The 25,091-nt window shown below is 43.7% G+C and overlaps 1 protein-coding gene across 1 annotated transcript in view; it reads right to left on the bottom strand.

Moving 5' to 3' along the window:
• LOC116984781 (kielin/chordin-like protein) overlaps window positions 1-14,208 on the bottom strand; it is a 242,197-nt gene extending 227,989 nt beyond the window's left edge. The window contains exon 1 of the mRNA XM_033039151.1: window positions 13,928-14,208. Coding sequence (XP_032895042.1) covers window positions 13,928-14,046 — 119 coding nt within the window. The 5' untranslated portion in view covers window positions 14,047-14,208. The remainder of the gene's footprint in view (window positions 1-13,927) is intronic.
• Between the last annotated feature and the right edge of the window lie 10,883 nt (window positions 14,209-25,091).

Genomic DNA, 25,091 nt, shown 5'->3' with positions numbered 1-25,091 from the left:
GACAGAAGATAACTAAAAAGGCAATATGGGGAGAAAAGATGAGGTACGAAGGTAAGCTAGCCAAGAATATAAAGGAGGATAGTAAAAGCTTCTTTAGGTATGTGAAAAGGAAAAATTTAGTTAAGAACAAAGTTGGACCCTGGAAGACTGAAAAAGGTGAATTTATTATGGAGAACAAGGAAATGGCAGATGGGTTGAACAGGAACTTTGGATCCATCTTCACTGAGGAGGACACAAACAATCTTCCTGATGTACTAGTGGCCAGAGGATCTGGGGTGACAGAGGAACTGAAGGAAATCCACATTAGGCAGGAAATGGTGTTGAGTAGACAGATGGGACTGAAAGCAGATAAATCGCCAGGGCCTGATGGTCTGCATTGGTGATCATGTTCCAATGTTCTATAGATTCAGGATCAGTTCCTGTGGATTGGAGGGTAGCTAATGTTATCCCACTTTGAAAGAAAGGCGGGAGAGAGAAAACAGGGAATTATGGACCAGTTAGCTTGACGTTGGTGGTGGGGAAGATGCTAGAGTCAATCATAAAAGATGAAATAGTGGCACATTTAGATAGCAGTAACAGGATCGGTCCGAGTCAGCATGGATTTACGAAGGGGAAATCAGGCTTGACTAATCTTCTGGAATTTTTTGAGGATGTAACTCGGAAAATGGATAAGGGAGAGCCAGTGGATGTAATGTACCTGGACTTACAGAAAACATTTGATAAGGTCTCACATAGGAGATTAGTGGGCAAAATTAGGACACATGGTATTGGGAGTAGAGTGCTGACATGGATAGAGAATTGGTTGGCAGACAGGAAACAAAGAGCAGGGATTAACAGGTCCCTTTCAGAATGGCAGGCAGTGACTAGTGGGGTACCGCAAGGCTCGGTGCTGGGACCGCAGCTATTTACAATATACATCAATGGTTTAGATGAAGGGATTCAAAGTAACATTAGCAAATTTACAGATGACACAAAGCTGGGTGGCAGTGTGAACTGTGAGGAGGATACTATGAGAATGCAGGGTGACTTGGACAGGTTGGGTGAGTGGGCAGATGCATGGCAGATGCAGTTTAATGTGGATAAATGTGAGATTATCCACTTTGGTAGCAAAAACAGGAAGGCAGATTATTATCTAAATGGTGTCAAGTTGTGAAAAGGGGAAGTACAACGGGATCTGGGGATTCTTGTTCATCAGTCAATGAAAGTAAGCATGCAGGTACAGCAGGCAGTGAAGAAAACAAATGGCATGTTGGCCTTCATAACAAGAGGAGTTGAGTCTAGGAGCAAAGAGGTCCTTCTGCAGTTGCATATGGCCCGAGTGAGACCACACCTGGAGTATTGTGTGCAGTTTTGGTCCCCTAATTTGAGGAAGGACATTATTGCTATTAAGGGAGTGCAGCGTAGGTTTACAAGGTTAATTCCCGGGAATGCGGGACTGTCATATGCTGAGAGAATGGAGCGGCTGGGCTTGTATACTTTAGAGTTTAGAAGGATGAGAGGGCATCTTATTGAAACATATAAGATTATTAAGGGTTTGGACACGCTAGAGGCATGAAACATGTTTGCGATGTTGGGGGAGTCCAGAACTAGTGGCCACTGTTTAAGAATAATGGGCAAGCCATTTAGAACGGAGATGAGGAAACACTTTTTCCACACAGAGAGTTGTGAGTCTGTGGAATTTTCAGCCTCAGAGGGCGGTGGAGGACGGTTCTCTGGATACTTTCAAAGGAGGGCTCTTAAAGATAACGGAGTCAGGGGATATGGGGAGAAGGCAGGAACGGGGTACTGATTGGGGATGATCAACCATGATCACATTGAATGGTGGTGCTGGCTCGAAGGGCCGAATGGCCTACTCCTGCACCTATTGTTATTGTCTAACACAATCTTCTACTACAAGGTTCCCAGAATAGCATTGCTAGATTTCCCTCCAAAAAAATCATACTATCAGTTTCCATGTAGTCCTATCTGATTCATCTATGACAAGTTCTAACAACTGTGATCTTAGAAAGAGACAAGAGAAAATTATTTAATTTGTAATATGCACCAGGTCAGGAACAATAAAATTAGAATTTGCTGCAACTTTTACAACTACACGACAAATAAGTATGCAAAAAATCCAAAGTGCTGGAGTAACTCAACGGGTCAGGCAACGTCTCTGGAGGACATGTTTAGATAACATTTTGGATCCAGACGCTTCCTTAGACTGATTGCAGAAGGGGGAAGAAACCTAGAAAAGAGAGACGGGGTGCAAAGCCTTGCAGGGGATAGATGAATATTTGATTGGCAGATGAGTGGACAAAGATTAGAGATGGCAAGTAGACAAAAGGCAGAGGCCAGAGGAAGGAATACAAGTAGAAGTAGACGGGGAAAGGGAAAAGGAGTCGGAATAGTGAGAAAAATGGGTACGTATCCAAGTTGGGCACTAGGAAAGAGAGGAAGGGAAGAGGGGTGGGGGGGTTTGTTGGTTAGTTACCTAAAATTGAAGAAATCAATGTTTACATTGTTAGGTTGAAAACTACCCAAGGAGCATATGATGCGCTGTTCCTCCAGTTTGCATGTGACCTCACGCTAGCAATGATGGAGGCCCATGACAGAAACGTTGCACTGGGAATGAGAAAGGGAGTTAAAATGGTTAGCAACCGGGAGATCCAGCAGACCTTGGCAGATCATGTGCAAGCAATCAGCCGCATAGTTTAAACTATATTTGGAGTATCGAAAGCTGTAAATGAAGTTAGAGGAGGTGCATGTGAATGTCTGTCTCATCACTGGGAAGGTTTGTTGGGGTCTCTGGATGGATGCAAGGATGTTATTGGGACAGTTATCACATCTGCAATTGCAGAGGAAAGTACTTGGGGAGAGGGTGGCTTGGGTGGTAGGGGGTGTGACTGGTGGTGGAATCATGTTGAAGGTGGCGGATATGTCAGAGAATGATGTTTTGGATGCAGAGGCTGGTGGGTGAAAAGTAAGGACCAGGAGAACATCCTTCTTCCGGCTGAGGGGAGGGGAAGTGAGAGCAGAACTACGGGGACACAGAGGAACACAGGTGAGGGATCCATTTACAAAAGCCGGGGGGGGGGGGGGGTAGGGGGGGTAGAAACCACATTATTAAAAACAGAGGACATCTTGTACAGTATGTCCTAGAAAAGAAAACCTCACCTTGATCTGATTAGGTGGAGATGGAGAAATTAAGAGCCGTGGATGGCGTCTTTGCAAGAGGCAGAGTGGGAGTTTCTTGCTGTCTTACTTGCTTGATAGTGGACAAATCTGAGTACTACATTCAAAGCGGCAGTGATACATGTCAGAGAAAATCAAATGCATAAATAACAGATAATCGATGAATGGAGCTGGTTAGTACAAAATATGTAAAATTGATAGGAAACATAATGGTTTGCCGAAAGTATTATTTAGGTGTTTAACAATAGCAGATGATGCTTCTGACGTGGTATTAGTGAGCAGTATGTAATATGGATCTACCAACCAAACCAAATTAAAATACAGAACATTATAGGAGAGTTTGCATTAGAATATGGCATAATTTACTTAAACATTATCATCAAGCACATACAAAGCAATAGTTCTTTTAATATGTTATGATGTTGAGCTATTGAAACTGCAAAGATAGTGGCAGGTATGCCAAACAAAAAACAGACAGTTCTAACCCTGCTTAATCTGGGAAAATACGTCAGCTGCTGCAGCAACTGGATCATACAGATAAACCAGCCAGCATGGAAGAGCTCAGATCTAAGTCGGATGTGCAATATGATATGGCAGAGCTGTATATATTCTAGCTTAGTCTTCAAAACTTTCTGACGTCTGCATTCATCACACACAAGAGTTTGGGATCATCTGTTAATCCACCAGTATAACAAAACAAGATCAAGATCAGCAGAGACTAATGTTAGCCTGAGACAATGTTTCAATGCAACCTCATAAAAGCTCTGTATGTACTTGCGCTCTAATTTCCTTTGGGTAGTTAGGTGGTAAGACATTAGAGCATAAGTACATTTTGTCCATTCAAACCATGTGCACATTAAACCACCTTGGACTAATGGAGCTCCTTGAACAATAAATCTATGTGTGCTGCTTGCTTGCTTGCATGGCACTATAATCCATCATATCTATATCTATCTATCTATCTATCTATCTACTTTTAAAACTGTGTGTGTGAGTGTGTGTGTGTGTGTGTGTGTGTGTGTGTGTGTGTGTGTGTGTGTGTGTGTGTGTGTGTGTGTGTGTGTGTGTGTGTGTGTGTGTGTGTGGTGTATGTCATTTTGCCTTTGAAACGTATCTCCTCGAAAACTAGATGCAAAAACGCGGAGATTTTTACAATTTCGGTAGGGATTTAACTTATGATTTCATAAATGCACTTCTCTCTAAATTCGGTCAATTATTTCCCCAGATTTTGAATAAAGTCGTTTACAAAACTCACTTTTTAAAATATAAACGCCACTTGCCAGCTGCTGATGTCACAATGCCCACCAATCCAGGCCCACCTGCCTCCTGCCCCCCGCCGCTGTGGGTTAAAGGCACAGAAAGATTGAGAAAGCTCTGCAGAACAAAGATTCTATAGCTCCGTTCCGCTATAGGATCATTGTTCTGCAAATCTTAGGGCAGCGGCGCCTCACGCGCTGAACCTTCTCCTCACTGTCGGCGCAGCTCGTGAAGCCCCGCCCGCGCTCATTCCAGCTGTGGGTTTCCAGAGTCAGAAGCCGCTTCTCTCTCTCTCCTCATTTGGCAGCCAACTCACTCGCCCGTCTCCCCTCCACCCCCCCTACTCTACTCACCTCCTCCCCTCTCCATCCTCCATCTCCTCTCTACCAAAGCTCCTATATCCTATACCGTTATAAGATCTTTGCTCTCTACCCGTCACACGGGACGATCGGCTGTCCCCCCCTCTGGCCCGGCCTGGCTCTGTCACACTGGCGGAAGCCACGATCGGCTGGTCCCCCGCTGCTTTTCACCGTCCTCAGATCGCTTCGTGCCTCGCTCGGGCTGCCGCCCTGCCCCTCTCCTCTCTCTCTCTCTCCCCCCCCCCCCCATCTCACTCTCTCTCTCTCCTCTCCCTCCCACTCACCCCTCTCCCCTCCCTCTCACCCATACCCAGAACTCATAGCCAGGTGGTCAGCAGTCACACCAATTCACAGTTCCTCAAATTCATGATGACAGGTATCTGGATGCAGCCAGACAGGGAAGGCAGCCTATCTGGAGACTGGTTGGTTACTTAAACCCAAATAACCGGTCGCTAATAACCTTTTGCTCATGCACAACTCTAACAAAAATCTGAGAATTAAGACTAAACAAATTATTTTAATGCATATAAATGCATAGCTTCCAATGCAAGCAGAGCAAAACTATGTAAAGCGAATAACCAAAGTATTATTTCACAAGCAGATCATAACCAAAAAGCACAATGACTTCTCAGATTGTGTGCCAAAACACAAACCTGAAAACTTCTCTTAATATTAAAAACAATATTAGGATTAAAATTAGTGTAGAGCAGAGCTGGTTAGCAGCAATAAAACATTTAATTACTGTGGACACATGAAAGAGCTCACTGCAGCTCCACATGGCAATCTTACAGAGGTGCAAACTGACTGAGTTTAGTGTTACACTGATGTTTCTACAAGTTCATTACTTGTCAAGAGGTCTTTAAAAATTGTCCTAAACATGAATCTGTTGCTCTTTTGCTAATTTCTCATATTTCATCACATTATTAAATATCACATCATAAAACGCATGAAAAATGGCTGTTCTCCCTCTGTCTGTCACTGCCCTTATGTTGACACTTTCTTTATACATGCTCACTTCTTTGATGAGCGTTTATTCAATACTCCTTTTACGATTTACTACCCATGTTTTCCCACAGAAAAAAACATCATACTTTCCCATCTACCTTCTTTATAAATTTTGAGATTTCTAATGGGTCATCTCTTTTCTGGAGAAGTTCCCCATATTGTTAAGTCTGAGTTTTATAAAAAAGAGTATATAAACATCTTTGTCCATTCCTCATAAACACATTGTGTTCAGTTCTGGACACCATGTTGTAGGAAATATGTTGTCAAGCTGGAAAGGGTACAAAGAAGATTTACAAAGATGTTGCCAGGACTAGAGGATTAATGGTGGGTGAATTGAGGACCAGAGGACATAGGTTTAAGGTGAAGGGGAAAATATTTAATAGGAATCTGATTAAAATTTGTTCCTGTCATCTTGTCCAGCACAGTAGAGCTTGGCTCCCAAACTAATCCAGACGGAACTTCACCTTTACAATTTGGAATAGGGTCTGGCTGAAAATTCATTCTGATGAAACCTTTGAAAAGGTCAGGTATCTCTGTGTTGGTGCAGCTCAGTGCTATGTTGAGGTTAGGATAATTTGCTTAATATCATTACGATTGAGGTTTTTGTAAGTAAAAAAATAGTCAGGTTGGGTTAGGTCTGGTTGTGAAAAAAGACATGTACCTAAGCTTAGTTGAGATTCACATTGCCTGTATTCAGGTTAAATTTCAATATCTCTAGAGCACAGGGACAACTCTACTCTCAGTACACCTGGTACATACCAATCCATGTCTGAAGCTTCAATGTAAAAAAAAAACACAGCCGAAAGATGAACAGCGAGTCATCATTTCAACAGTTTCCATGGAAATGAATTCAATGTAACATCAACATTAAAAATCATTAGTGGCCACATCCTCACATACTGTATCTATGCAAATATGATTCTATGTTGATGAATAGCTATACTGTAAATATTCATCCAAAGAGCAATGTATTTCTTCCAGACATTTTCTCTGAGGTATTTGGGAAAGGAACTATTTGCAGTTGCTGAGATAAATATGGGATAAATCCTTCCATACGTTTACTGCAGTATGTTTTGCCAGTAGATGGGAAAGAAACTTTATTGTACCTACTGCCAGAAACCATGCCCCATCCCATGTATCTGCGGGCATGTACTTGGAAGAGATCTTTCATGCTCGAAGATGGACACAAAATACTGGAGTAATTCAGCGGGTCAGGCAGCAACTCTGGAGAGAAGGAATGGGTGACGTTTTGGGTCGAGACCTTTCTTCAGTCTGAAGTTGCCTGCTGAGTTACTCCAGCATTTTGTGTCTATCTTCGATTTAAACCAGCATCTGCAGTTCTTTCCTACTCTTTCATGCTCGAGTTCTCCAGACCAGCCATCACAAGCCAGAGTCCCCAGTGGCACAGAAGGGCATGAAGTTCATTGTTACCAGCTGCCACTTTTATTAGTTGACAGCAATATGCAGTCTCATCTGTATTTAATGCATATGATGTTCAATTTTCAATGTTCATTGAGTCTATATATGAACTGTCAGGAATAAATCTACATAATTAATAGGTTCTAGCTATGATAAATCCTAACCTGTAATCTCCTGATTTTCAAACCTGAATTATTCCCACTTATGACAAGAATTCTGGTTTTATTTTATCCGCCTTTTCCTCAGGGCACGAAGGGCAATTACAGCATATTAATTTGGTATTGTCAGACTCAGGAGAGGAAAAGAAAGGTCAGGGTTGCTTAGCGCTAAGCACGGCCCCAAAATAAAAATGACAAGCACATTGACAAGTCACAACTATAAATCACCACTTCTCACTATCAAATTACCTGGTGACACAATAGTCAAGAATTTCAATTGGACATGGTACTGAAAGAATGTCAGTGACTTTTACACCAAACCCTTGAATTAGCAATTTTGGGTGAACAATTAAAAAAAAAGAACTGACATGCACATCCTCCTTATTTTGAACAATAAACTAACACAATACAATACAATACAATACACATTTATTGTCATTTGAGCCCCAGTGAGACTCAAACGAAATTCTGTTTCCACAGCCATACAAACAAAAACAATGTCCTACAGACATACACACAATTAAGTTCACACAAACATCCATCACAGTGAACCCACTGTGATGGAAGGCAAAAGTCTTTTCTCTCCCCTGCTCTCCCGATGTCCAAGCCCCAGGCGGGCGATGATAAGTCCCACGGCCATTCTAGGCCGTGCCGGGCGATTTACGGCCCCGCTCCCGGTCTAAAAGTCACAAAGTTGGAGCCCCCGGCGGGCGCTGTAATGTCCCACGGCCATGAAGCCGTGCCGGGTGATGTATGACCCCGCTCCGGGTCGTTCCAAACCCCGCGACACGGGCTGGAGAAGTCGCGCTGCGGGAGCTCCGGGAAGCGGTCTCTCTCTCCCCCCGGACCCGCGAGCTCCCGATGTCCCAGTCCACCGGACCTGCGGCTGCGTTGCTGGAGCCTCCGAGCCCCAGGAGTCGAGTCGCAGCAGCGAGTCACCACCGCTCCCCACGTTCCGAGGCCGGCCAGCCCCACGATGGTGAGTAGTCTGCAGATCCGCAGTCTCCCGAGCCCCCGGGTCGTTCAGGTTGGAGGCCGCTCCACGGTGCTAGGCCCCAACGACAACGGAGACCCGACAGAGAAAAGGTCGGGTCTCCCGGACAGGGAAGAGACTTTAAACGGTTTCCCCCTCCCCCCCCCCACATATACACATTTAAAAACCAGTATTTAAAAAACACCAAACACTACATTTAACTAGACAAAAAATAAAAAAAGACAGACAGGCTGTAGGAGCCGCTGCAACGAGTCGCGCCGCCACCTAGGAGCCGCCGCACATTTCAGACAGCTCAAGTCAAACGGTTCATTAAGGCTCATTAACTACTGCGCCCATATTATTCACAGACGGTTAACTTGACATTGCCTACAGGATTCCTTAATTTGTTGTAACCCTTTTACAGCTTTCTGAATACTTTCAGCACTTTATGTTTTGCAGTATTGCTGTGTGAACTTCAGGGGGAATCTCATGAGAGCTAATTGGGGCATGAGTCCCCTAACCAGTTTAGTCTAAAAAGTACTGGTTTAGTGAGTTTAAAGTCAGCATCACTTGAATGTTGACAGACATTTGTCAGGAGAGTCAGAGACATAATACTACATGCTGGCCAGTACATCACTGAAACATTGAGCCTCGCCTCCTGTGGAAAAGCAACAAATGCATTCCAAGACTTGTGTCGTGTGGCTCTGAGTCATTACTGGATTGATTGATGGGGCAGGTGGGAAGACAAAGAGGCCCAAGGTCACTAAAGATCAGTGGGCTACAACAGGGCTGAAAGAACCCATTTATAATTGAAAGTACTCAAGGTTGCTGTAACAAACAAAAATGGCTGTGAAGAGATACTCAAAGCTGCACTAAGGGTTAGCCCTATCTCAAAGGTCAGTGTCAAGTTATCAGCACGTTTGTAAAGCAGACTCCATTCTGAAGATAACTTGCTCTGAAAAAAATCCATTGCAGGTCAAGCATGCCAAAAGGTCAGAGCTTTTCAGCTATCATCTTTTGCTGATCCAATCACTAAATGGTCACAGCATAGAGGCAAGAGCAATCTGGCAAGTCCCACTCCCATTTTCTCCCCATAGCAGCAAATTCCTTCCTTTCTGACACTTAGGCAGCTTCCTTTTTAAAGGTTATAATTGAACCTACTGAAACTCTGTTGAAACCACTGAGTACACATTCCAGGTCTCAACCATTTGCTGCTTAAAAAAATGTTCGCATAATTTAGGTTTGGTTCTTTTGCCTAGCGCATTCTTTTTGCTTCCTTGTTCTTGACCCCATTACCATTGGGAACAGGTTCTCCCAACCTACTCTGTTAAATCCTTCATGATTTTAAATACTTTTAATCGGATTCATGTGCAGGTCCCTCAGTTCCAAGGAAAACATTCCCAGTTTCTCTTGCCTATTTCCATCTCGGGAATCATTTTAATAATCACATTTAGCCTTCACATCTTTCTTAAAGTGCAGCACATTATTCTGACTGTGTTCCATAAAGGTCCATCCAAACTTTGACTTCTCTGCTCTTGCATTCTTATGCCTCCAAGTATGAACCCAAGTTTGCTTATAAACTTGCCCTGCCAAGTTTATCCCTTTTAGAAATATGTACTCTTGTTTATAATGCCTCTTCTCAATCTTCCATTCAAAATGTAAAATCATGGAAATTAAAGTTCATCGGTCATCAGTGCACTTATTCCATTGCTCAGTGTGCATCTCCATGAAGACTATTACTTTATTCTTCACAGTTCATTACATGTTTAATTTTCATGCCCTCTGTAAAGTGTGAAGTTGTGCCTTGTATGTTGAAGATCAAGTCATTGATATTTATTCACATTGCAGTATTCCTGGTGCAAGCTCTAGAAACGCTTCCTCAGAGATCCAGCAATCCAGGCTAAATCCTGACCTCCAGTTTTGCCTGCATGGAGGTTACATATTCTCCCTGTAACTGCATGTGCTCCTCCCTAGTGCCCCAATCCTCTCCCCTCTCCCTCTCCCCTCTCCCCCCCCCCCCCCCCCCCCCCCCCCCCCCCCGGCCACATCCTAAAGACGAACTGTGGGTAGTTTAATTGGACATTGCATGGACTAATAGTAGAATCTAAGGGTGTTGATGGGAATGTGACTAAAATTCGTTAAAGGTAAAAATATGAATGAATAAGATTGTTCTGCGATCCTGCATAGACTCTGTGGGCTGAAAGAGCCCCAATTATATCAAAGGACACACAGAGAACTCCATTGCTTCCAGTCCAAGAAACAAGCTTTTCTACAACTTTCTACTTCCCGTTACTTAACCAATTTTATATCCATACTGCTAACGCCCCTTTTACTCCATTAGTTTCCACAAACTCCACAAATTACGCATGTTTCGTCTTTATCAAAGCCACACTGGCATCCTCTCATCAGTCCACGCTTGACAAGAGACAGTGAATTCAGTTCCTGATTATAATTCCAAGTAATTTCCCCACGACCAAAGTTAAACTGACTGGTTTGCAATTACTGCATTTATCCCTCCACTTGTGGAAGCAGAGTCGCTGACATCATTTAGGAAATTTCCAGACTTGCATAAGTGGCCACACATTGTTGAGAAATAGGCAGGTGGGTCAGACATGTCAGAAGAATGTCTGATGACAGAATGCCAAAGCAACAACTTTATGGAGAGCAGACTGAGGGCAATCAGTCATGTGCTGGACAGAAAGAAAGATTCAAAGACTCTCTAACAACATCCTTCAAGAGTCTCAGCATTGACACCTAGCACTGGGAACAACAAGCATTGGACCATCCTGTCTGGCACACCGCTGAAAAAGCAGTGCAATACACTCAGCAATAAAAGAGGATAAGATAATATCGAAAATTGAGAATCACTAATGCTACACTTCTGTAGAAGGAACATTTGAGTCCTGATTGATCTAATCAGCTATTTCCATACACATTGCAACACCATAATGGTTTTACTCGAGAATGAGTGAAAAAGAACGCAACAACACAATGAGCTGTTTAATCGCCCAGGCATGGGTGATCCCTGACCCACCTGGACAATAACAACTCCTACATCAAGTTGTTATTCATTGACTTCAGCTCTGCATTTAATACTGTCATCCCCGCCAGTCTGATCACCAAACTCAGCGGCCTTGGCATCAACACCTCCCTCTGGAACTGGACACTGGATTTCCTCACAGGATTAACAACCTCACCTCCTCCACTCTGCGTGCCACTGGGCTGTGTGCTCAGCCCTCTCCTCTACTCCCTCTTCACCCACAACTGCGTCCCTCTGCATGGCTCCAACTCCATCATAAAATTCGCTGACGACACCACGGTGGTAGGACTGATCAGTGACAACAACGAATCAGCCTACAGGGAGGAGGTCCAGCATCTGGCAGCTTGGTGTACCAACAACAACCTTGTCCTCAACACACAGAAGGCAAAGGAAATCATTGTGGACTACCGGAAAACCAGAGGCGGCAGACATACCCACATCTACATAAATGGGACTGAGGTGGAGCGCGTCACCAACTACAAATTCCTCGGGGTACACATCTCTGAGGATCTGTCCTGGTCCCTCAACACTGCCAAACTGATTAAAAAGGCGCAGCAGCGCCTCTACTTTCTGAGGAGGCTTAAGAAAGCTCACCTGTCCCCTCAGATCCTGTCAAACTTCTACCGCTGTACCATAGAAAGCATCCTGACCACCTGCTTCACGGTGTGGTACAGCAGCTGCACCACAGCTGACAGGAAGGCACTGCAACGGGTGGTGAAAACCGCCCATCACATCATCGGTGCCCCCCTCCCTGCCATGGCTGCCCTTCACCACACACGGTGTCTGAGACGGGCTGGCAAAATCATTAAGGACCCCTCACACCCCAACCATGGACTGTTTGCCATCCTCTCATCAGGGAGGCAGTACAGGAGCCGCAGGTCTCGCACCAGCAGGCCAAGGAACAGCTTCTTCCAAAACACCATTACCCTGCTGAACTCACAGGCCCGGCACTAGGCCCCCCCCCCCTTCTCATCGGTATTATTTATAGTTTATATAATTTATAGTTAAGCTCTATTCACCACAATATAGCACATGTCAATCTTTTGCACCTAAACAACTATCTGTATATATGTATATGCCTATGTACACACACCAATATATCCTCATTTGTATCGAGGACGAGATTGATCCCTGGGATGGCGGGACTGTCATATGAGGAAAGATTGAAAAGACTAGGCTTATATTCACTGGAGTTTAGAAGGATGAGGGGGATCTTATAGAAACATAAAATTATAAAAGGACTGGACAAGCTAGATGCAGGAAAAATGTTCCTAATGTTGGGCGAGTCCAGAACCAGGGGCCACAGTCTTAGAATAAAGGGGAGGTCATTTAAGACTGAGGTGAGAAAAAACTTTTTCACCCAGAGTTGTGAATTTATGGAATTCCCTGCCACGGAGGGCAGTGGAGGCCAAATCACTGGATGGATTTAAGAGAGTTAGATAGAGCTCTAGGGGCTAGTGGAGTCAAGGAATATGGGGAGAAGGCAGGCACGGGTTATTGATAGGGGACGATCAGCCATGATCACAATGAATGGCGGTGCTGGCTCGAACCTAGTCCCGCACCTATTTTCTATGTTTCTATGTATATATTGTCTTAATCAGCATTTTACTACTTTGCACTCTGGTTAGATGCTAAACTGCATTTCGTTGTACCTGTACTTGTACTATGTGCAATGACAATAAAGTTGAATCTAATCTAATCTAATCATAGAAGGCTTTGGACCAATGGCTAGAAAATGAGATTAATACTGATGGGGGCCAACTGGTCGGTGTGGGCATGGTGGGCTGAATGCAGTAATACATGCAATGAATGTGACCCCTTTGTGAGGGCCACAGCAGCTAGCAAGCCAACAATATAATTTTGGCTTGTTGCAGATCCTGCAGCTAACGGAAGGGGGAATGGGGGGCTATGAACAGAAAACAGAGAATCATTAGATTGCTCTTTCATACCATGTGTGCACTCGACGGGCCGAATGGCACCCTTCCGTTTTCTAAGCATGCTGTGATTACACGGCTTCTTATCAATGTTGAATGAAGATAACCATTGACCACACAGAGACATGGGGGGTGACGCAGGGGAGAGGTCACATATCACTTCGAATTACCACAAGCGTGGACTTTAAAAAGGCGCTTTTTCACTGAAAAACACTTCCTCCTTTTGGACAGCCGGATAATCGGTTAACACTGTAACTGCACTGACACACCCACGGCACTGACTGAAGTATATTACATTCTGGTCCTTTTGAAAACAAAAACAATGTTTTATTCGCTACGAATATCATTACCTCTTTCAGCACCAATTGTAAACTCAGGAAAAAATGGCAAGAACAGCTTGGCCAATGTCAGCAGGTTAACGACATCAGGACTCTATCTGATTTACTTATTTGGCTTCAGAGAAATCTACAGAAACTATTGGTGAGTTCAATGAATCTTCAGTAAAATGATCAAACGTTAGAAAGCAGCCGGCTGTTGTCCCACTGCATTTATGCTGCCTCTTACAATTATTTAATATGAAAGTTAGTGAGGTGGGTTGGTTCCTTTACCTCTGCATAGCGGTGCTGTAGTGTTTCTGAACTCCTCGCTTCCTGCCCGGATAGCCCCTGCCATCTGCCCTCAGCACACATAGCAGCACACACAGCGTCTTCAGCCCACTCATCGCCATGCGGTGCGAGGAAGCGAGCGGCGAGCGCTCTGCGAAGATCTCACTGCAAGTAATGGTCCGCTGCAAGCCGACAACCCGCCGCCCTTGGGCGGCACTGCTCCGTTTCTCCCCGCACTCTCCGGGAGACTGCACCGAACTGGGACGCAGAGAGAGAGACAAGAGTGAGTGTTGGGCTGGGAGGGGAGGATAGATCCCAGACCCAGCCTCCAATGACAGGAGAGAGAGAGGAGGTCCCGGCTGAGGGGAGAGGGGGATCGGGCGCACTGAAAAGGTGGGATGAAAGAGAAATACCCGTTTCCATGTATGGTGGAGAACGGGAAGTGCAGGGGATCCCTAAACCCGCACTCGGGGTTACAAGGATGAAGGGTTTTGATGGTGGTGGGTATGGAGGTGTCTGATCCGACGCAAGGGAAACTTATCCCAGAATTGGGGGAAGATGCTTCGAGTTCACGCACATAGATAATCCATGTGTCCCCACAATGGGAGGGAATCCTTCCCATTTTGGGGTAAGGAAAATCCCTGATACCATGTGTGTGTGTAAGTGGATAGGAGTGGTGAAGAGAGACAGTTTACATTGAATGGTGGAAACTGAGTATTATCACTCAAATGTTCTTCCACTGTTGCTTCCTAACTTCTCATAGAGTCATAGAGTGATACAGTGTGGGAACAGGTCCTTCAGCTCAACTTGCCCACACCGGCCAACAATATCCCAGCTACACTGGTCCCACTTGTCTGCGCTTGGTCCATATCCCTCCAAACCTGTCCTATCATGTACATGTCTAACTTTCTCTGAAATGATGGGACCGTCCTTGCCTCAACTACCTCCTCTGGCAGCTTGTTCCATACACCTACCACCCTTTGTGTGAAAAAGATACCCCTCGGATTTCTATTAAATCTTATCCCCTTCATCTTGAGCCTATGTCCTCTGGTCCTTGATTCCCCTACTCTGGGCAAGAGACTCTGTGCATCTACCCGATCTATCCCTCTCATGATTTTGTACACCTCTATAAGATCACCCCTCATCCTCCTACTCCCCATGGAATAGAGACCAAGCCTACTCAACCTCTCCCTGGAGCTCACACCCTCTAGTCCTGGCAACATCCTCGTAAATCTTTTCTGAACCCTTTCAAGCTTGACAATATCTTTCCTATAACATGGTGCCCAGAACTGAACACAATATTTCAAAATGCAGTCTCAACATCATCTTATCCAACTGCAACATGACCTCCCAACGTCTATACTCATGTGAGTTCATCGCCCAAGTTGATTATCTCCACCGTCTAACTGGATATTCTATCTTAATGATCACACTGTGCCCTACGGCTTCACCCTACACCCTATTATAATTATTAGTGATCATAATAAAGATCACTACTTTATAACAGAGGTTGACTTTTGGGTCTTTGTCCACAACTGTCAATCTCTGCAATAAAACTCAGAGCCTCTCATTGCACACTGGTGGCTCTACATCCAGGATTCCAGGAATTATCTGACCTCAGGGGGAAAGTCTTTTATCCTGAGCAGAACATTCTATAATTACATAGAAACTGCAGGTCTCCATCCTCCGGTGGCTTATACTTTGAAGATTTCCTCTCTGAACACCCACCATCCCCCCCACCAGATCTTACCTCGGCCTTTGTCCACTCCCCGGCCCTCCTCTGATGCCAACCCCCACCCTTGTCGTGTCTTCACCACCTCCTTTCTGATACGGAACGCTCTGTCCTTAACAGAGGCCTCACCTTCGTTCCCCTCCGCCCCCAACTCAACGAGTTCCGGGTCCGCCACAACATAGAACTTTTCTTCTGTCGCCTCCGCCTCCATGCCTGGTTCTATGGGAAGGAGTCCTCACCACCCAGTGATGACTCCTTCTCCACCGGTCCCCCTCCTCTTGGACCTCCCAGAACGACCTTCTAGCCTCTGCAGACCTCTTTATTTCTAACTGCTGGCGTGACATGAACCGTTCCAACTTTTCCACTCCCCTTACCAACTCCAACCTCACCGCCTCTGAACGTACAGCCCTCCGCTCACTTTGCAACAACACTGACATTATAATCAAACCCGCCAACAAGGGAGGTGCCGTGGTAGTCTGGCACGCTGACTTCCACCGGGCTGAGGCCAGGCGACGACTCTCAGACACCTCCTCCTACTGATCCTTGACCATGATCCCACAGATGAGCATCAGGCCTTAATCTCAAACACCATTACTAATTTCATCACATCTGGCTGTCTGCCTTCCACAGCCTCCAACCTCATTGTTTCCCAACCCCGCACGGCCCGTTTTTACCGTCTCCCCCAAATCCACAAACACAACTGCCCTGGCAGACCCATTGTTTCTGCCTGCTCCTGTCCCACGGAAATGGTTTCCACGTACCTCGACTCCATCCTACCCCACCTGGTCCAATCCCTCCCGACCTATGTCCAAGATACCTCACATGCCCTTCGTCTCTTTAATGACTACCGCTTTCCGAGCCCCCACCTTACTTTGGGTGTTCAGTCACTCTACACCTCCATTCCCTACCAGGAAGGCCTTAAAGCCCTCAGTTTCATTCTCGACCGCAGAACCATCCAATTTCCCTCTAATAACACTCTACTCCGCCTAGCAGAGCAGGTCCTCGCCCTCAAAAACTTCTCCTTTGACTCCTCTCACTTCCTCCAAGTCCGAGGCATAGCTATGGGCACCCGCATGGGCCCCAGCTATGCCTGCCTCTTTGTACAATCCCTGTTCCAGGCGTACACTGGCCCTATCCCCGAACTCTATCGCCGTTACATTGATGACTGCATCGGTACTACTTCCTGCACCCATGCAGAACTCATGGACCATCAGCTTCACCACCACTTTCCATCGTGCACTCAAATTTACTTGGACTATCTCCGACACCTTCCTCCCTTTTCTTGACCTCAGACTATTGACTGATGTCTATTACAAACCCACTGCACTGACTCCCACACCTATCTCGACTACACTTCTTCCCACCCTGCGTCCTGCAAAGACTCTATCCCCTACTCCCAATTCCTCCATCTACGCTGCATCTGCGCCCAAGATGAGGTTTTCCATACTGGAAAATCTGAGATGTCCTCATTCTTTAGGTGATGAGGGTTCCCCTCTCCCATCAGGGATGAGGCCCTCTCTCGTGTCTCCTCAGTACCCCGCAGCTCCGCCCTTGCTCCCCCCTCCCCCTAGTCCCCTCATCCTTACCTTCCACCCCATCAGCCGTCACATACAACACATAATCCTCTGAAATTTCTGCCACCTCCAACAGGATCCCACCACTAGCCCCATTTTTCCATCTCCACCCCTTTCCACTTTCTGCGGAGACCGTTCCCTCCGCAATTACCTGGTTAACTCATCCCTTCCCACCCAAACCACCCCCTCCCCAGGTACCTTCCCCTGGAACCGCAACTGCAGAAGATGCAACGCCTGCCACTATACCTCCTCCCTCGACAGTCCTTTCTGGTTAGGTAGATGTTCACTTGTACCTCCTCCAAGCTCACCTACTGTATCCGTTGTTCAAGATATGGACTCTTATACATCGGCGAGACCAAACGCAGGCTGGGCGATCGTTTTGAGGAACACCTTAGCTCAACCCGCGTGAACCAACCTGATCTCCCAGTTGCTGGACATTTTAATTCTCCTTCACATTCCTACACAAAACATTCTGTCCTCGGTCTCCTCCATTGTCAGAGTGAGGCCAAACGCAAATTGGAGGAATAGCATCTCATATTTCGCTTGGGCAGCTGGCAGCCCAGTGGTATGAACATTGATTTCTCTCACTTCAGATAGCCCTCCCTCTCTATCCCTCCCCCACCCAAGTCACACTAGCTTCTCATTTTCACCCAACAAACAGCATACAATGGTCTGTTTCCTTTATCATTGTTACTTTTTTTTGCATATCTTTCATTCATTGTTCTTTATCTCTCCACATCACCATCTATATCTCTTGTTTCCCTATCCCGAACCAGTCTGAAGAAGGGTCTCGACCCAAAACCCATTCCTTCTCTCCAGAGATGCTGCATGTCCTGCTGAGTAACTCCAGCTTTTTATGTCTATCTTTGAAGATCAAGACTGATGTGTTACCCAGCACTAGAAGGTGACATATTTATTTCGTACATAAGATTTGTGACTCGGATTAGAAATTGTAAGATATCTTTACATATTCCTCAGCCATCATGCTTATCAATTCTAATAAAATCAATCTAGATCATCTTTCATCCTTACCTTGCCTTTACACTCATTGCCTCATAATTCCCCTCATTGCAGCCTTCAATTCTACACTGAACAGAGCATGATATCTGCTTGTGATACATGCCAGATTGCACACCCCCAATGCTGGTCTTTCTCAGTTTGTAAACCCAGTGCCAGATTATTGCCCAAATCCAATATCAAACTCTGCCATGGTCACAGTCTTTCCATCTTCTGTCTTATGTACGTGATATAATTGCACTTCCACTTTCAGATCAACATGTTAAATTTGTCCCCCATTATTTGATTATCTCTTCTAAAGTTAAACAATAGCTATCATCTCTGAAGTTAAACTAATTATACTTCTTCACCTATTAACATTTTCAGTTTCATTTATCTCAAATTGAACTTCGAAACTTTGACAAGGGTTTTGTATCTGAAATATTAACTTGTTTTTCTTCTCATGGAAGCTGCCTGACCTACTGAGTGTTTCCATATTTTCTGCTTTTAATTCAGATTTCCAACATCTGCAGTTTTTTATTTCTAAAGATAACCTGTTAAAACAGCTTCCGTTTCTCTCAAACAGTTCTTACCAATTTAAACTTCATATTCAGCATAAGACTTGTCCGACCAAAAGACGCCCAACACCTGGAAGAGGTGGACAACAACAAATTGTTATTAATAAAGCCTCCAACTATAACAATCCTGGGAATTCAAAATTCTGAAATGCCAGGTAATCAATTTAATGGCCAAGATACGATAAAATGAGAAGGATATTACTTGAAAAACCATCAGTTCAACAAAAGTGAGAGCACATTCCAGGTAGAATCAAAATTAGTATAGGAAGAAACTGCAGATGCTGGTTTAAACCGAAGGTCGACACAAAAAGCTGGAGTAAGTCAGCGGGCAGGCACCATGTCTGGAGAGAAGGAATGGGTGACGTTTCGGGTCAAGACCCAACTTCAGACTGAAGGAGTCTGAAGAAGGGTCTCGACCCCGATAAGTCACCCGTTCTTTCTCTTCAGAGATGCTGCCTGTCCCGTTGAGTTACTCCAGCTTTTTGTGTGGAATCAAAATTATCTTTACAATCCTGTGGACAAAACAAAAGTAGAAAGAAGATAGCTGCTCTACAAAAAGGTAAACTTTCAATACAAATTCTCTCCCCGCACTCTCTGGAAGACTACACCAGCCTGGACGCAGAGAGAGGCAAGTGAGTGTTGGACTGAGACGGGAGCACAGTTCCCAGACCCAGCCTCCAATGACAGGAGAGAGAGGAGGTCCTGGCTGAGGGGAGAGGGGGGTCGTGCATACAGAAAAAGTGGCTGACCTATGAAAAGGTAAACTTTCAATACAAACACCAATGTCCAACCTTACCTTTGCCTGTCTTAAACCATGACTTTCCTGGAAAGATAGAAGCATCTCCAGTAATATTATGCCCTGTGCAACGCATAATGTTTTGTATATAACTAAATTTAGTACCAGAGACTATCTGAAATAATAATATTGACTGACAAATTTGCCAAGATATATTAACATTTTCTGCAACCAATAGCTGAATAGATTCTTTTTTGAGTAGCTGCAGAATTTCTCCTGCAACCGGACTTGAATTTTGCACATGATGGAATTGTTTTGCTAAGTAAGGAATTAAGTCTTTCAATGCAGATCCTGCAGTCGCTGACATTTTGTTGCATCACAGTGTTGAAATGCCTGGTTAAGCTAATCTTCAGGTCAATGGTCATTCTCTGGTATTTTGCTTTAGACAGTTGAGCAGTTCTCATTCATTAGATGTCAAGGGGAAAGGGTGAGGCTTTGCCAGGTACATGTATGGCATGATAGTAACTTGCCATTTGCCCAAGTCCAAATTAAGCCACTGTCTTGTTACACTAAAGTGTAACTGCCTCTCTATTTATACCTTAAGCCTGTGGAATACAAACCTCAAATTAATTTTGCACTTTAGGAATGTCTTGACAATATATCCAGAGAGAGCTTCACCTTGTCACCATCTGTCACCTCCTTCCTCATTCTCTTTCACCTCTTTCTCCTGTTGGGAAATGATTGACTCTTCGTGATGGCCAGATTTTGAATGATGTTACCCTTAAACACAGGGCATTATATTCTCTCTGGAGCAACTACAATCCATCCTCTGGATTGTCCAAATAGTGATCTCAACTTGATCATCATGACATTTTGCACTAGGCTTCAAATGATTCTATAGTTGCAGTTATAGTGCCTTCCATCACAATCAAGACACTGTGATTAGAGTGAGGGGCCAAGAATAGAAGGCATTGCACTTATACTTTAAGAACCATCCGTTCACTCAGAATGGCAGCTGAAATGTGGGAGGCTAAGCAGGCCAGAGCAGGCTGGACACTTAGAGGAACTATTCAAAAAAAACCTCAGACAATGCTGTAATTATATAGCAGATCAGACAACAGCTAAGGAAACATAAAATTGTTATGGTCCGCGTTCTTGCACATTTTCCACACTAGTTTACTGCATCCGTAGAAGCAGATAAAATTATGACTTTAAAAAGACACTTGGATATATATATGGATAGGAAGGTTTAGAGGGCTTTGGCCAAATGCAGGGACTAGCCTAATATGCCAACTTGGTCAGTATGGATAGGGTTGGAATAAGGGTCTGTTTCCATGCTGTACAACTCTATGACTCTGATCCCTACAGTACACTACTTATTACAGTATTCCAATCAGAGAAATACCTATCCGCCATTATCCCTTATCATGTATCTATACACTGTAAATGGATTGATTGTAATGATGTATTGTCTTTCTGTTGACCGGTGAGCACAGAACAAAAAGCTTTTCACTGTACCTCGGTACACGTGACATTAAACTAAACTGAGCTGAAATGAACTATTATCTGCTTGCTATCATCCAACCAAATTTGGATCCAATTTGCTGACATGCCTTTGTTCCCTTGTGCCTTAATTTTTTGGACTAGTCTACCATGTGGGACCTTGTCAATTGTTTTACTAAAATTCATGAACCACATCTACTTCATCAATTTTCTGTTACCTCCTCAAAAATGCAATCAGATTTGTGAGGCACGGTCTCCCTGTCACAAAACCATGCTAGTTCCTCACAATCCCTGTCTTTCCAAATGAACATAAATCCTGTCCCTCAGAATCTTTTACATCAACTTCCCTAACTGATGTAAAGCTCACTGGCTTGTAGCTTCCAGGCTTATCCTGACAGCCCCTTTTGAACAAGGAGACAACATTAGCTATCCCCAATTCGACTAGGATCTGACCCTATGGCTGTCGAAGATATACAGTAAGAGACGGATTTTCTAGGCTATGAGTTTCTTTCTTTTTCTTGTAAGTCTAGCCAACATGGTCCAGTCCTATCTATAAAAATGTTATCTCTAAGGTACATTTATTAATTGACACTGTTGCCTTTGCCACTTCTTCTGAACTCAGATTGCGATGTTTTTTCTATTCAAGGAGTTCTTTCCTGCTCATATTTGACTCCCTTCAAGACTTCTTTACAAATCACAAGTCTGTACAAGACTTGAATATAGTTTGCATATTGTATGCTTCACGCCTGAACAAGATCCAAGAGAATCTTGTGATGAGCAATTCCTCCCCTCTAGCTTTCAGCCCACTTTACTCACCCCTATCTTTCCCATTCCTCTTTTGTATGTATAATGCTAAGATCACTTCTTCTCAGAACATTACCACCTTATTCCTTCCGAGGACCAAATCAGCAAAATATCCAGCAGGTTTATTTTGTCTTACCGCCCCATTAGTATAATGAAGTTCAAAGTATTGCACATTATACACCACCTCAGTAATTATTTCAAAATGTTAAAATCCCAATTTCTTGCTTCACTCTGTATTTTCTGTATGATCTACAAACATTTGAAATCCAAACTGGTATTACTTCCTGATTTAAGCTTTGGTGCGGCAGAGTGGCGCAGTAGTAGAGTTACTGCCTTACAACGACAGAGACGGGTTTGATCCTTACCTCGGGTGCTGTCTGAATGGAGTTTATACGTTCTCCATGTGACCGCATGAGTTTTCTCTAGGTGCTCCAGTTTCCTCCCAGACTCCAAAGACACGCCGGTTTGTAAGTTAATTGGCTTCAGTAAATTGTCCCTAATGTGTAGGATAGTGCTAGTGTATGGGGTGATCACTGGTCGGCGCGGACTCAGTTGGCTTAAGGGCCTGTTTCCGTACTGTATATCTAAAATCTAGTCTATCTACCCTGCTTTTGCATTCTGTATAATGTGGCTATTTGGAAACAATGACAGAAATGGCTGGAAATCTTTTGGTGTTCAGCCTCATAACTAAAACGGGCAGTGAATTTGACACGTGCTTGCCTCTGTTGTTTAACACTAAAATACTGAAGATGTTGCTCATGATTCTGCTCTCCCCCATTGGGTGCACTGCTTGCAACCACCTTTCTCTTAACCAAGGTAAATTACCAGAACAATTTGAGCATTTTATGGCTTTTTGCTATACATGCTCCTTATCATATACATTGTCTTTTTCCTGCTTCTTCCAATGAGAGAAGTCTATTGCAGCTTCTTTCAATGATAGAAGTTTATTGCAGTGTATATTTAGCAATGGATAAAACATCACTTTTTTTCCTCAGAATTCTGTTTCAGAGAATTCTCTCGGCTATTCAGTCACCTTTGACATTGTTGCAGCTAAACAGCAGGGAATCTTTTGAACTGACAACTGAATTCACCAGATGTCACAAAAATAAAGCTCTTGACGCCTCTGTGGGCACGGTTCCTACAGATTCTAAATCATCAGGCTCTCTGGTAAATAATACAAGATTAGTTTACATCCTCACTCAGGAAGCAAACATCTTTTCAAGTTTTTGTATCTAAGTGTCACTCCCAAGTATAGACCACAATTGTTTTAGAGGATAACAACACTTGTGTGCAACAAAAACGATTAAGAATCTTAGATTCCAGATGATGCGATATTCTCTCCTGTGAATTAAAATTACAATCAAATTATCAGAGAAAGGGTTGAAGTTGTTGGATAAGGAATTGATTATGTTCTGAAGATCTGAAGATAATGGCTTCAGTTTTCCCAGTAGTAATGGACATTTCTGTACATCCAATACATAACATTGAGTTTAAAACTTAGAGTTAATGTTGTTTCTCTTTCTTCAGATTCTAGTTAACCTACTGGGTGTTTCCAACATTTTCTGCTTTTATTGCACATTTAAAGCATCTGCAGGATTAAAAAAACCAAACCATCCAATAGTGGATGTCAGGCAAATACACTGACAATTTATGTATCATGGCAAAGTCGGGATAGATGATGGAGAGATGAAGTAGTGTACTATTGGAAACTGCCGTTAGGGCAAGGGGCAGCAGAAAGATAATAAATATGAAACAACCAAGGTTAAATTGATCCAAATGGAACACCAGAGATAACAGTGCAGAAATTGAATCAGCCAGCTAGATAGTGGTGGAAATGCTTTGGAGCAGGCTGGTGAGGTCAACCAAAGCTGCAGGAATTAAAGTTCACGTGGGACATCATCACGTAGGATGTGAATTATGCCTTTGATCAGAGTTGCTGAGGTAAAATGACAGCGAAAGGAATCTAATTGTGAGGTTCAAACATGGTTTTCAGGAAAAAAGAATTAGAGCCCACACACATTTAAGAACTTCAGAGAGAAATTGGAGGCTGGGGATGGAACAGGTTTGCAATGCCAGAGGGGGTCAAGGCGAGGGAAATTGATTAAAGGACTTTGGAGTGAGAGTTGATTGACATATTAGGTCTTATTATTATAACCTCCAAGTTTGTGGTGGGATGTGGGGAAAGGCAAAGCACAGAAGGCTTTAGGAATTTTCAGAAATCTATAAACTAGAAAATGAAATTCCACTCTTTGCTGCAAAGTAATTTTTCCTTTGAAGGTGCAAATCTTTCAGAAGGACAGTTTTTCTAAGAGTCATAGGATCTGAAATATTAACCTATGTCCCCCCACAGATAATAATTGGCTTCTTGCGTGTGAGCTGAGTATTTCCTGTTCTTATTTGAAATCTGTAGCAGCTGAAGTTACTTATTTCTGTGAGTTTGTAGTCTTTTAGGTGAGGTCTTTTTGGTAAGAACTGCATTTGGATTGATGTCCTGTGATTAATTATCCAAAAGCTCTTAATACCTTGCCTCACAGATAGGTAATGCACACTTGTTGCAGGAGTAATTTTCATCAACCGTATTAGCTTCAATGCTCTGATATCAGGGGACAAGGGGAAAAATTGTGGAAATATTAAATTTGAAAAAAAAAAATCAGACGTAGATAGCATCAGGTGAGATTTCAACTTGATTCATTCATGAAAAGTATTTGAAACTTGCTTGTTTCCATTTTGCACATAATTACAGGCTTCATACATCATGAAAGAACAGTTAAATTCTTCTCAGTACAATCATTAGGTTAAGGTTATTGAGTATTACAACAAAACAGCTGAGGGAAGAACAGATGTGAACCAGTCCTGCATTATGGGTGTTTCTCAGAGGATTATTATGATTGAAGAAAATCCACTGCATTTTTTAAAATTCAAGATGACTATCCTGGGCACAAGCCGATTAACAAATTATGTGCACTTCAGCTCCTACCTGCTCACAAATTGATTGGAATAAACTTCACACAGGCATTTACAGTAGTCTTCCATTTCTCAGCATAAACAGAAGTTAGGTGAATGAAATTCTCTGTTGTAAAAAAAAAATTGCAATCTATCAATACTTGTGACGATGTTCGAAAGAGCTGGGTGCCCTTGTACACGTGCCATCGAGAACTAGCATGTGGTGCTGCTAGTCATTAGGAAGGCAAGCAATATAGGAGCAACAGACAATCTGCTGGAAGAATTCTGTGGGTGGAGCAGT

Source organism: Amblyraja radiata, chromosome 20 (genome assembly GCF_010909765.2).
Source record: "Amblyraja radiata isolate CabotCenter1 chromosome 20, sAmbRad1.1.pri, whole genome shotgun sequence".
Taxonomy (NCBI): Eukaryota; Metazoa; Chordata; class Chondrichthyes; order Rajiformes; family Rajidae; genus Amblyraja; species Amblyraja radiata.
This window is presented reverse-complemented; position numbering and strand designations above follow the sequence as displayed.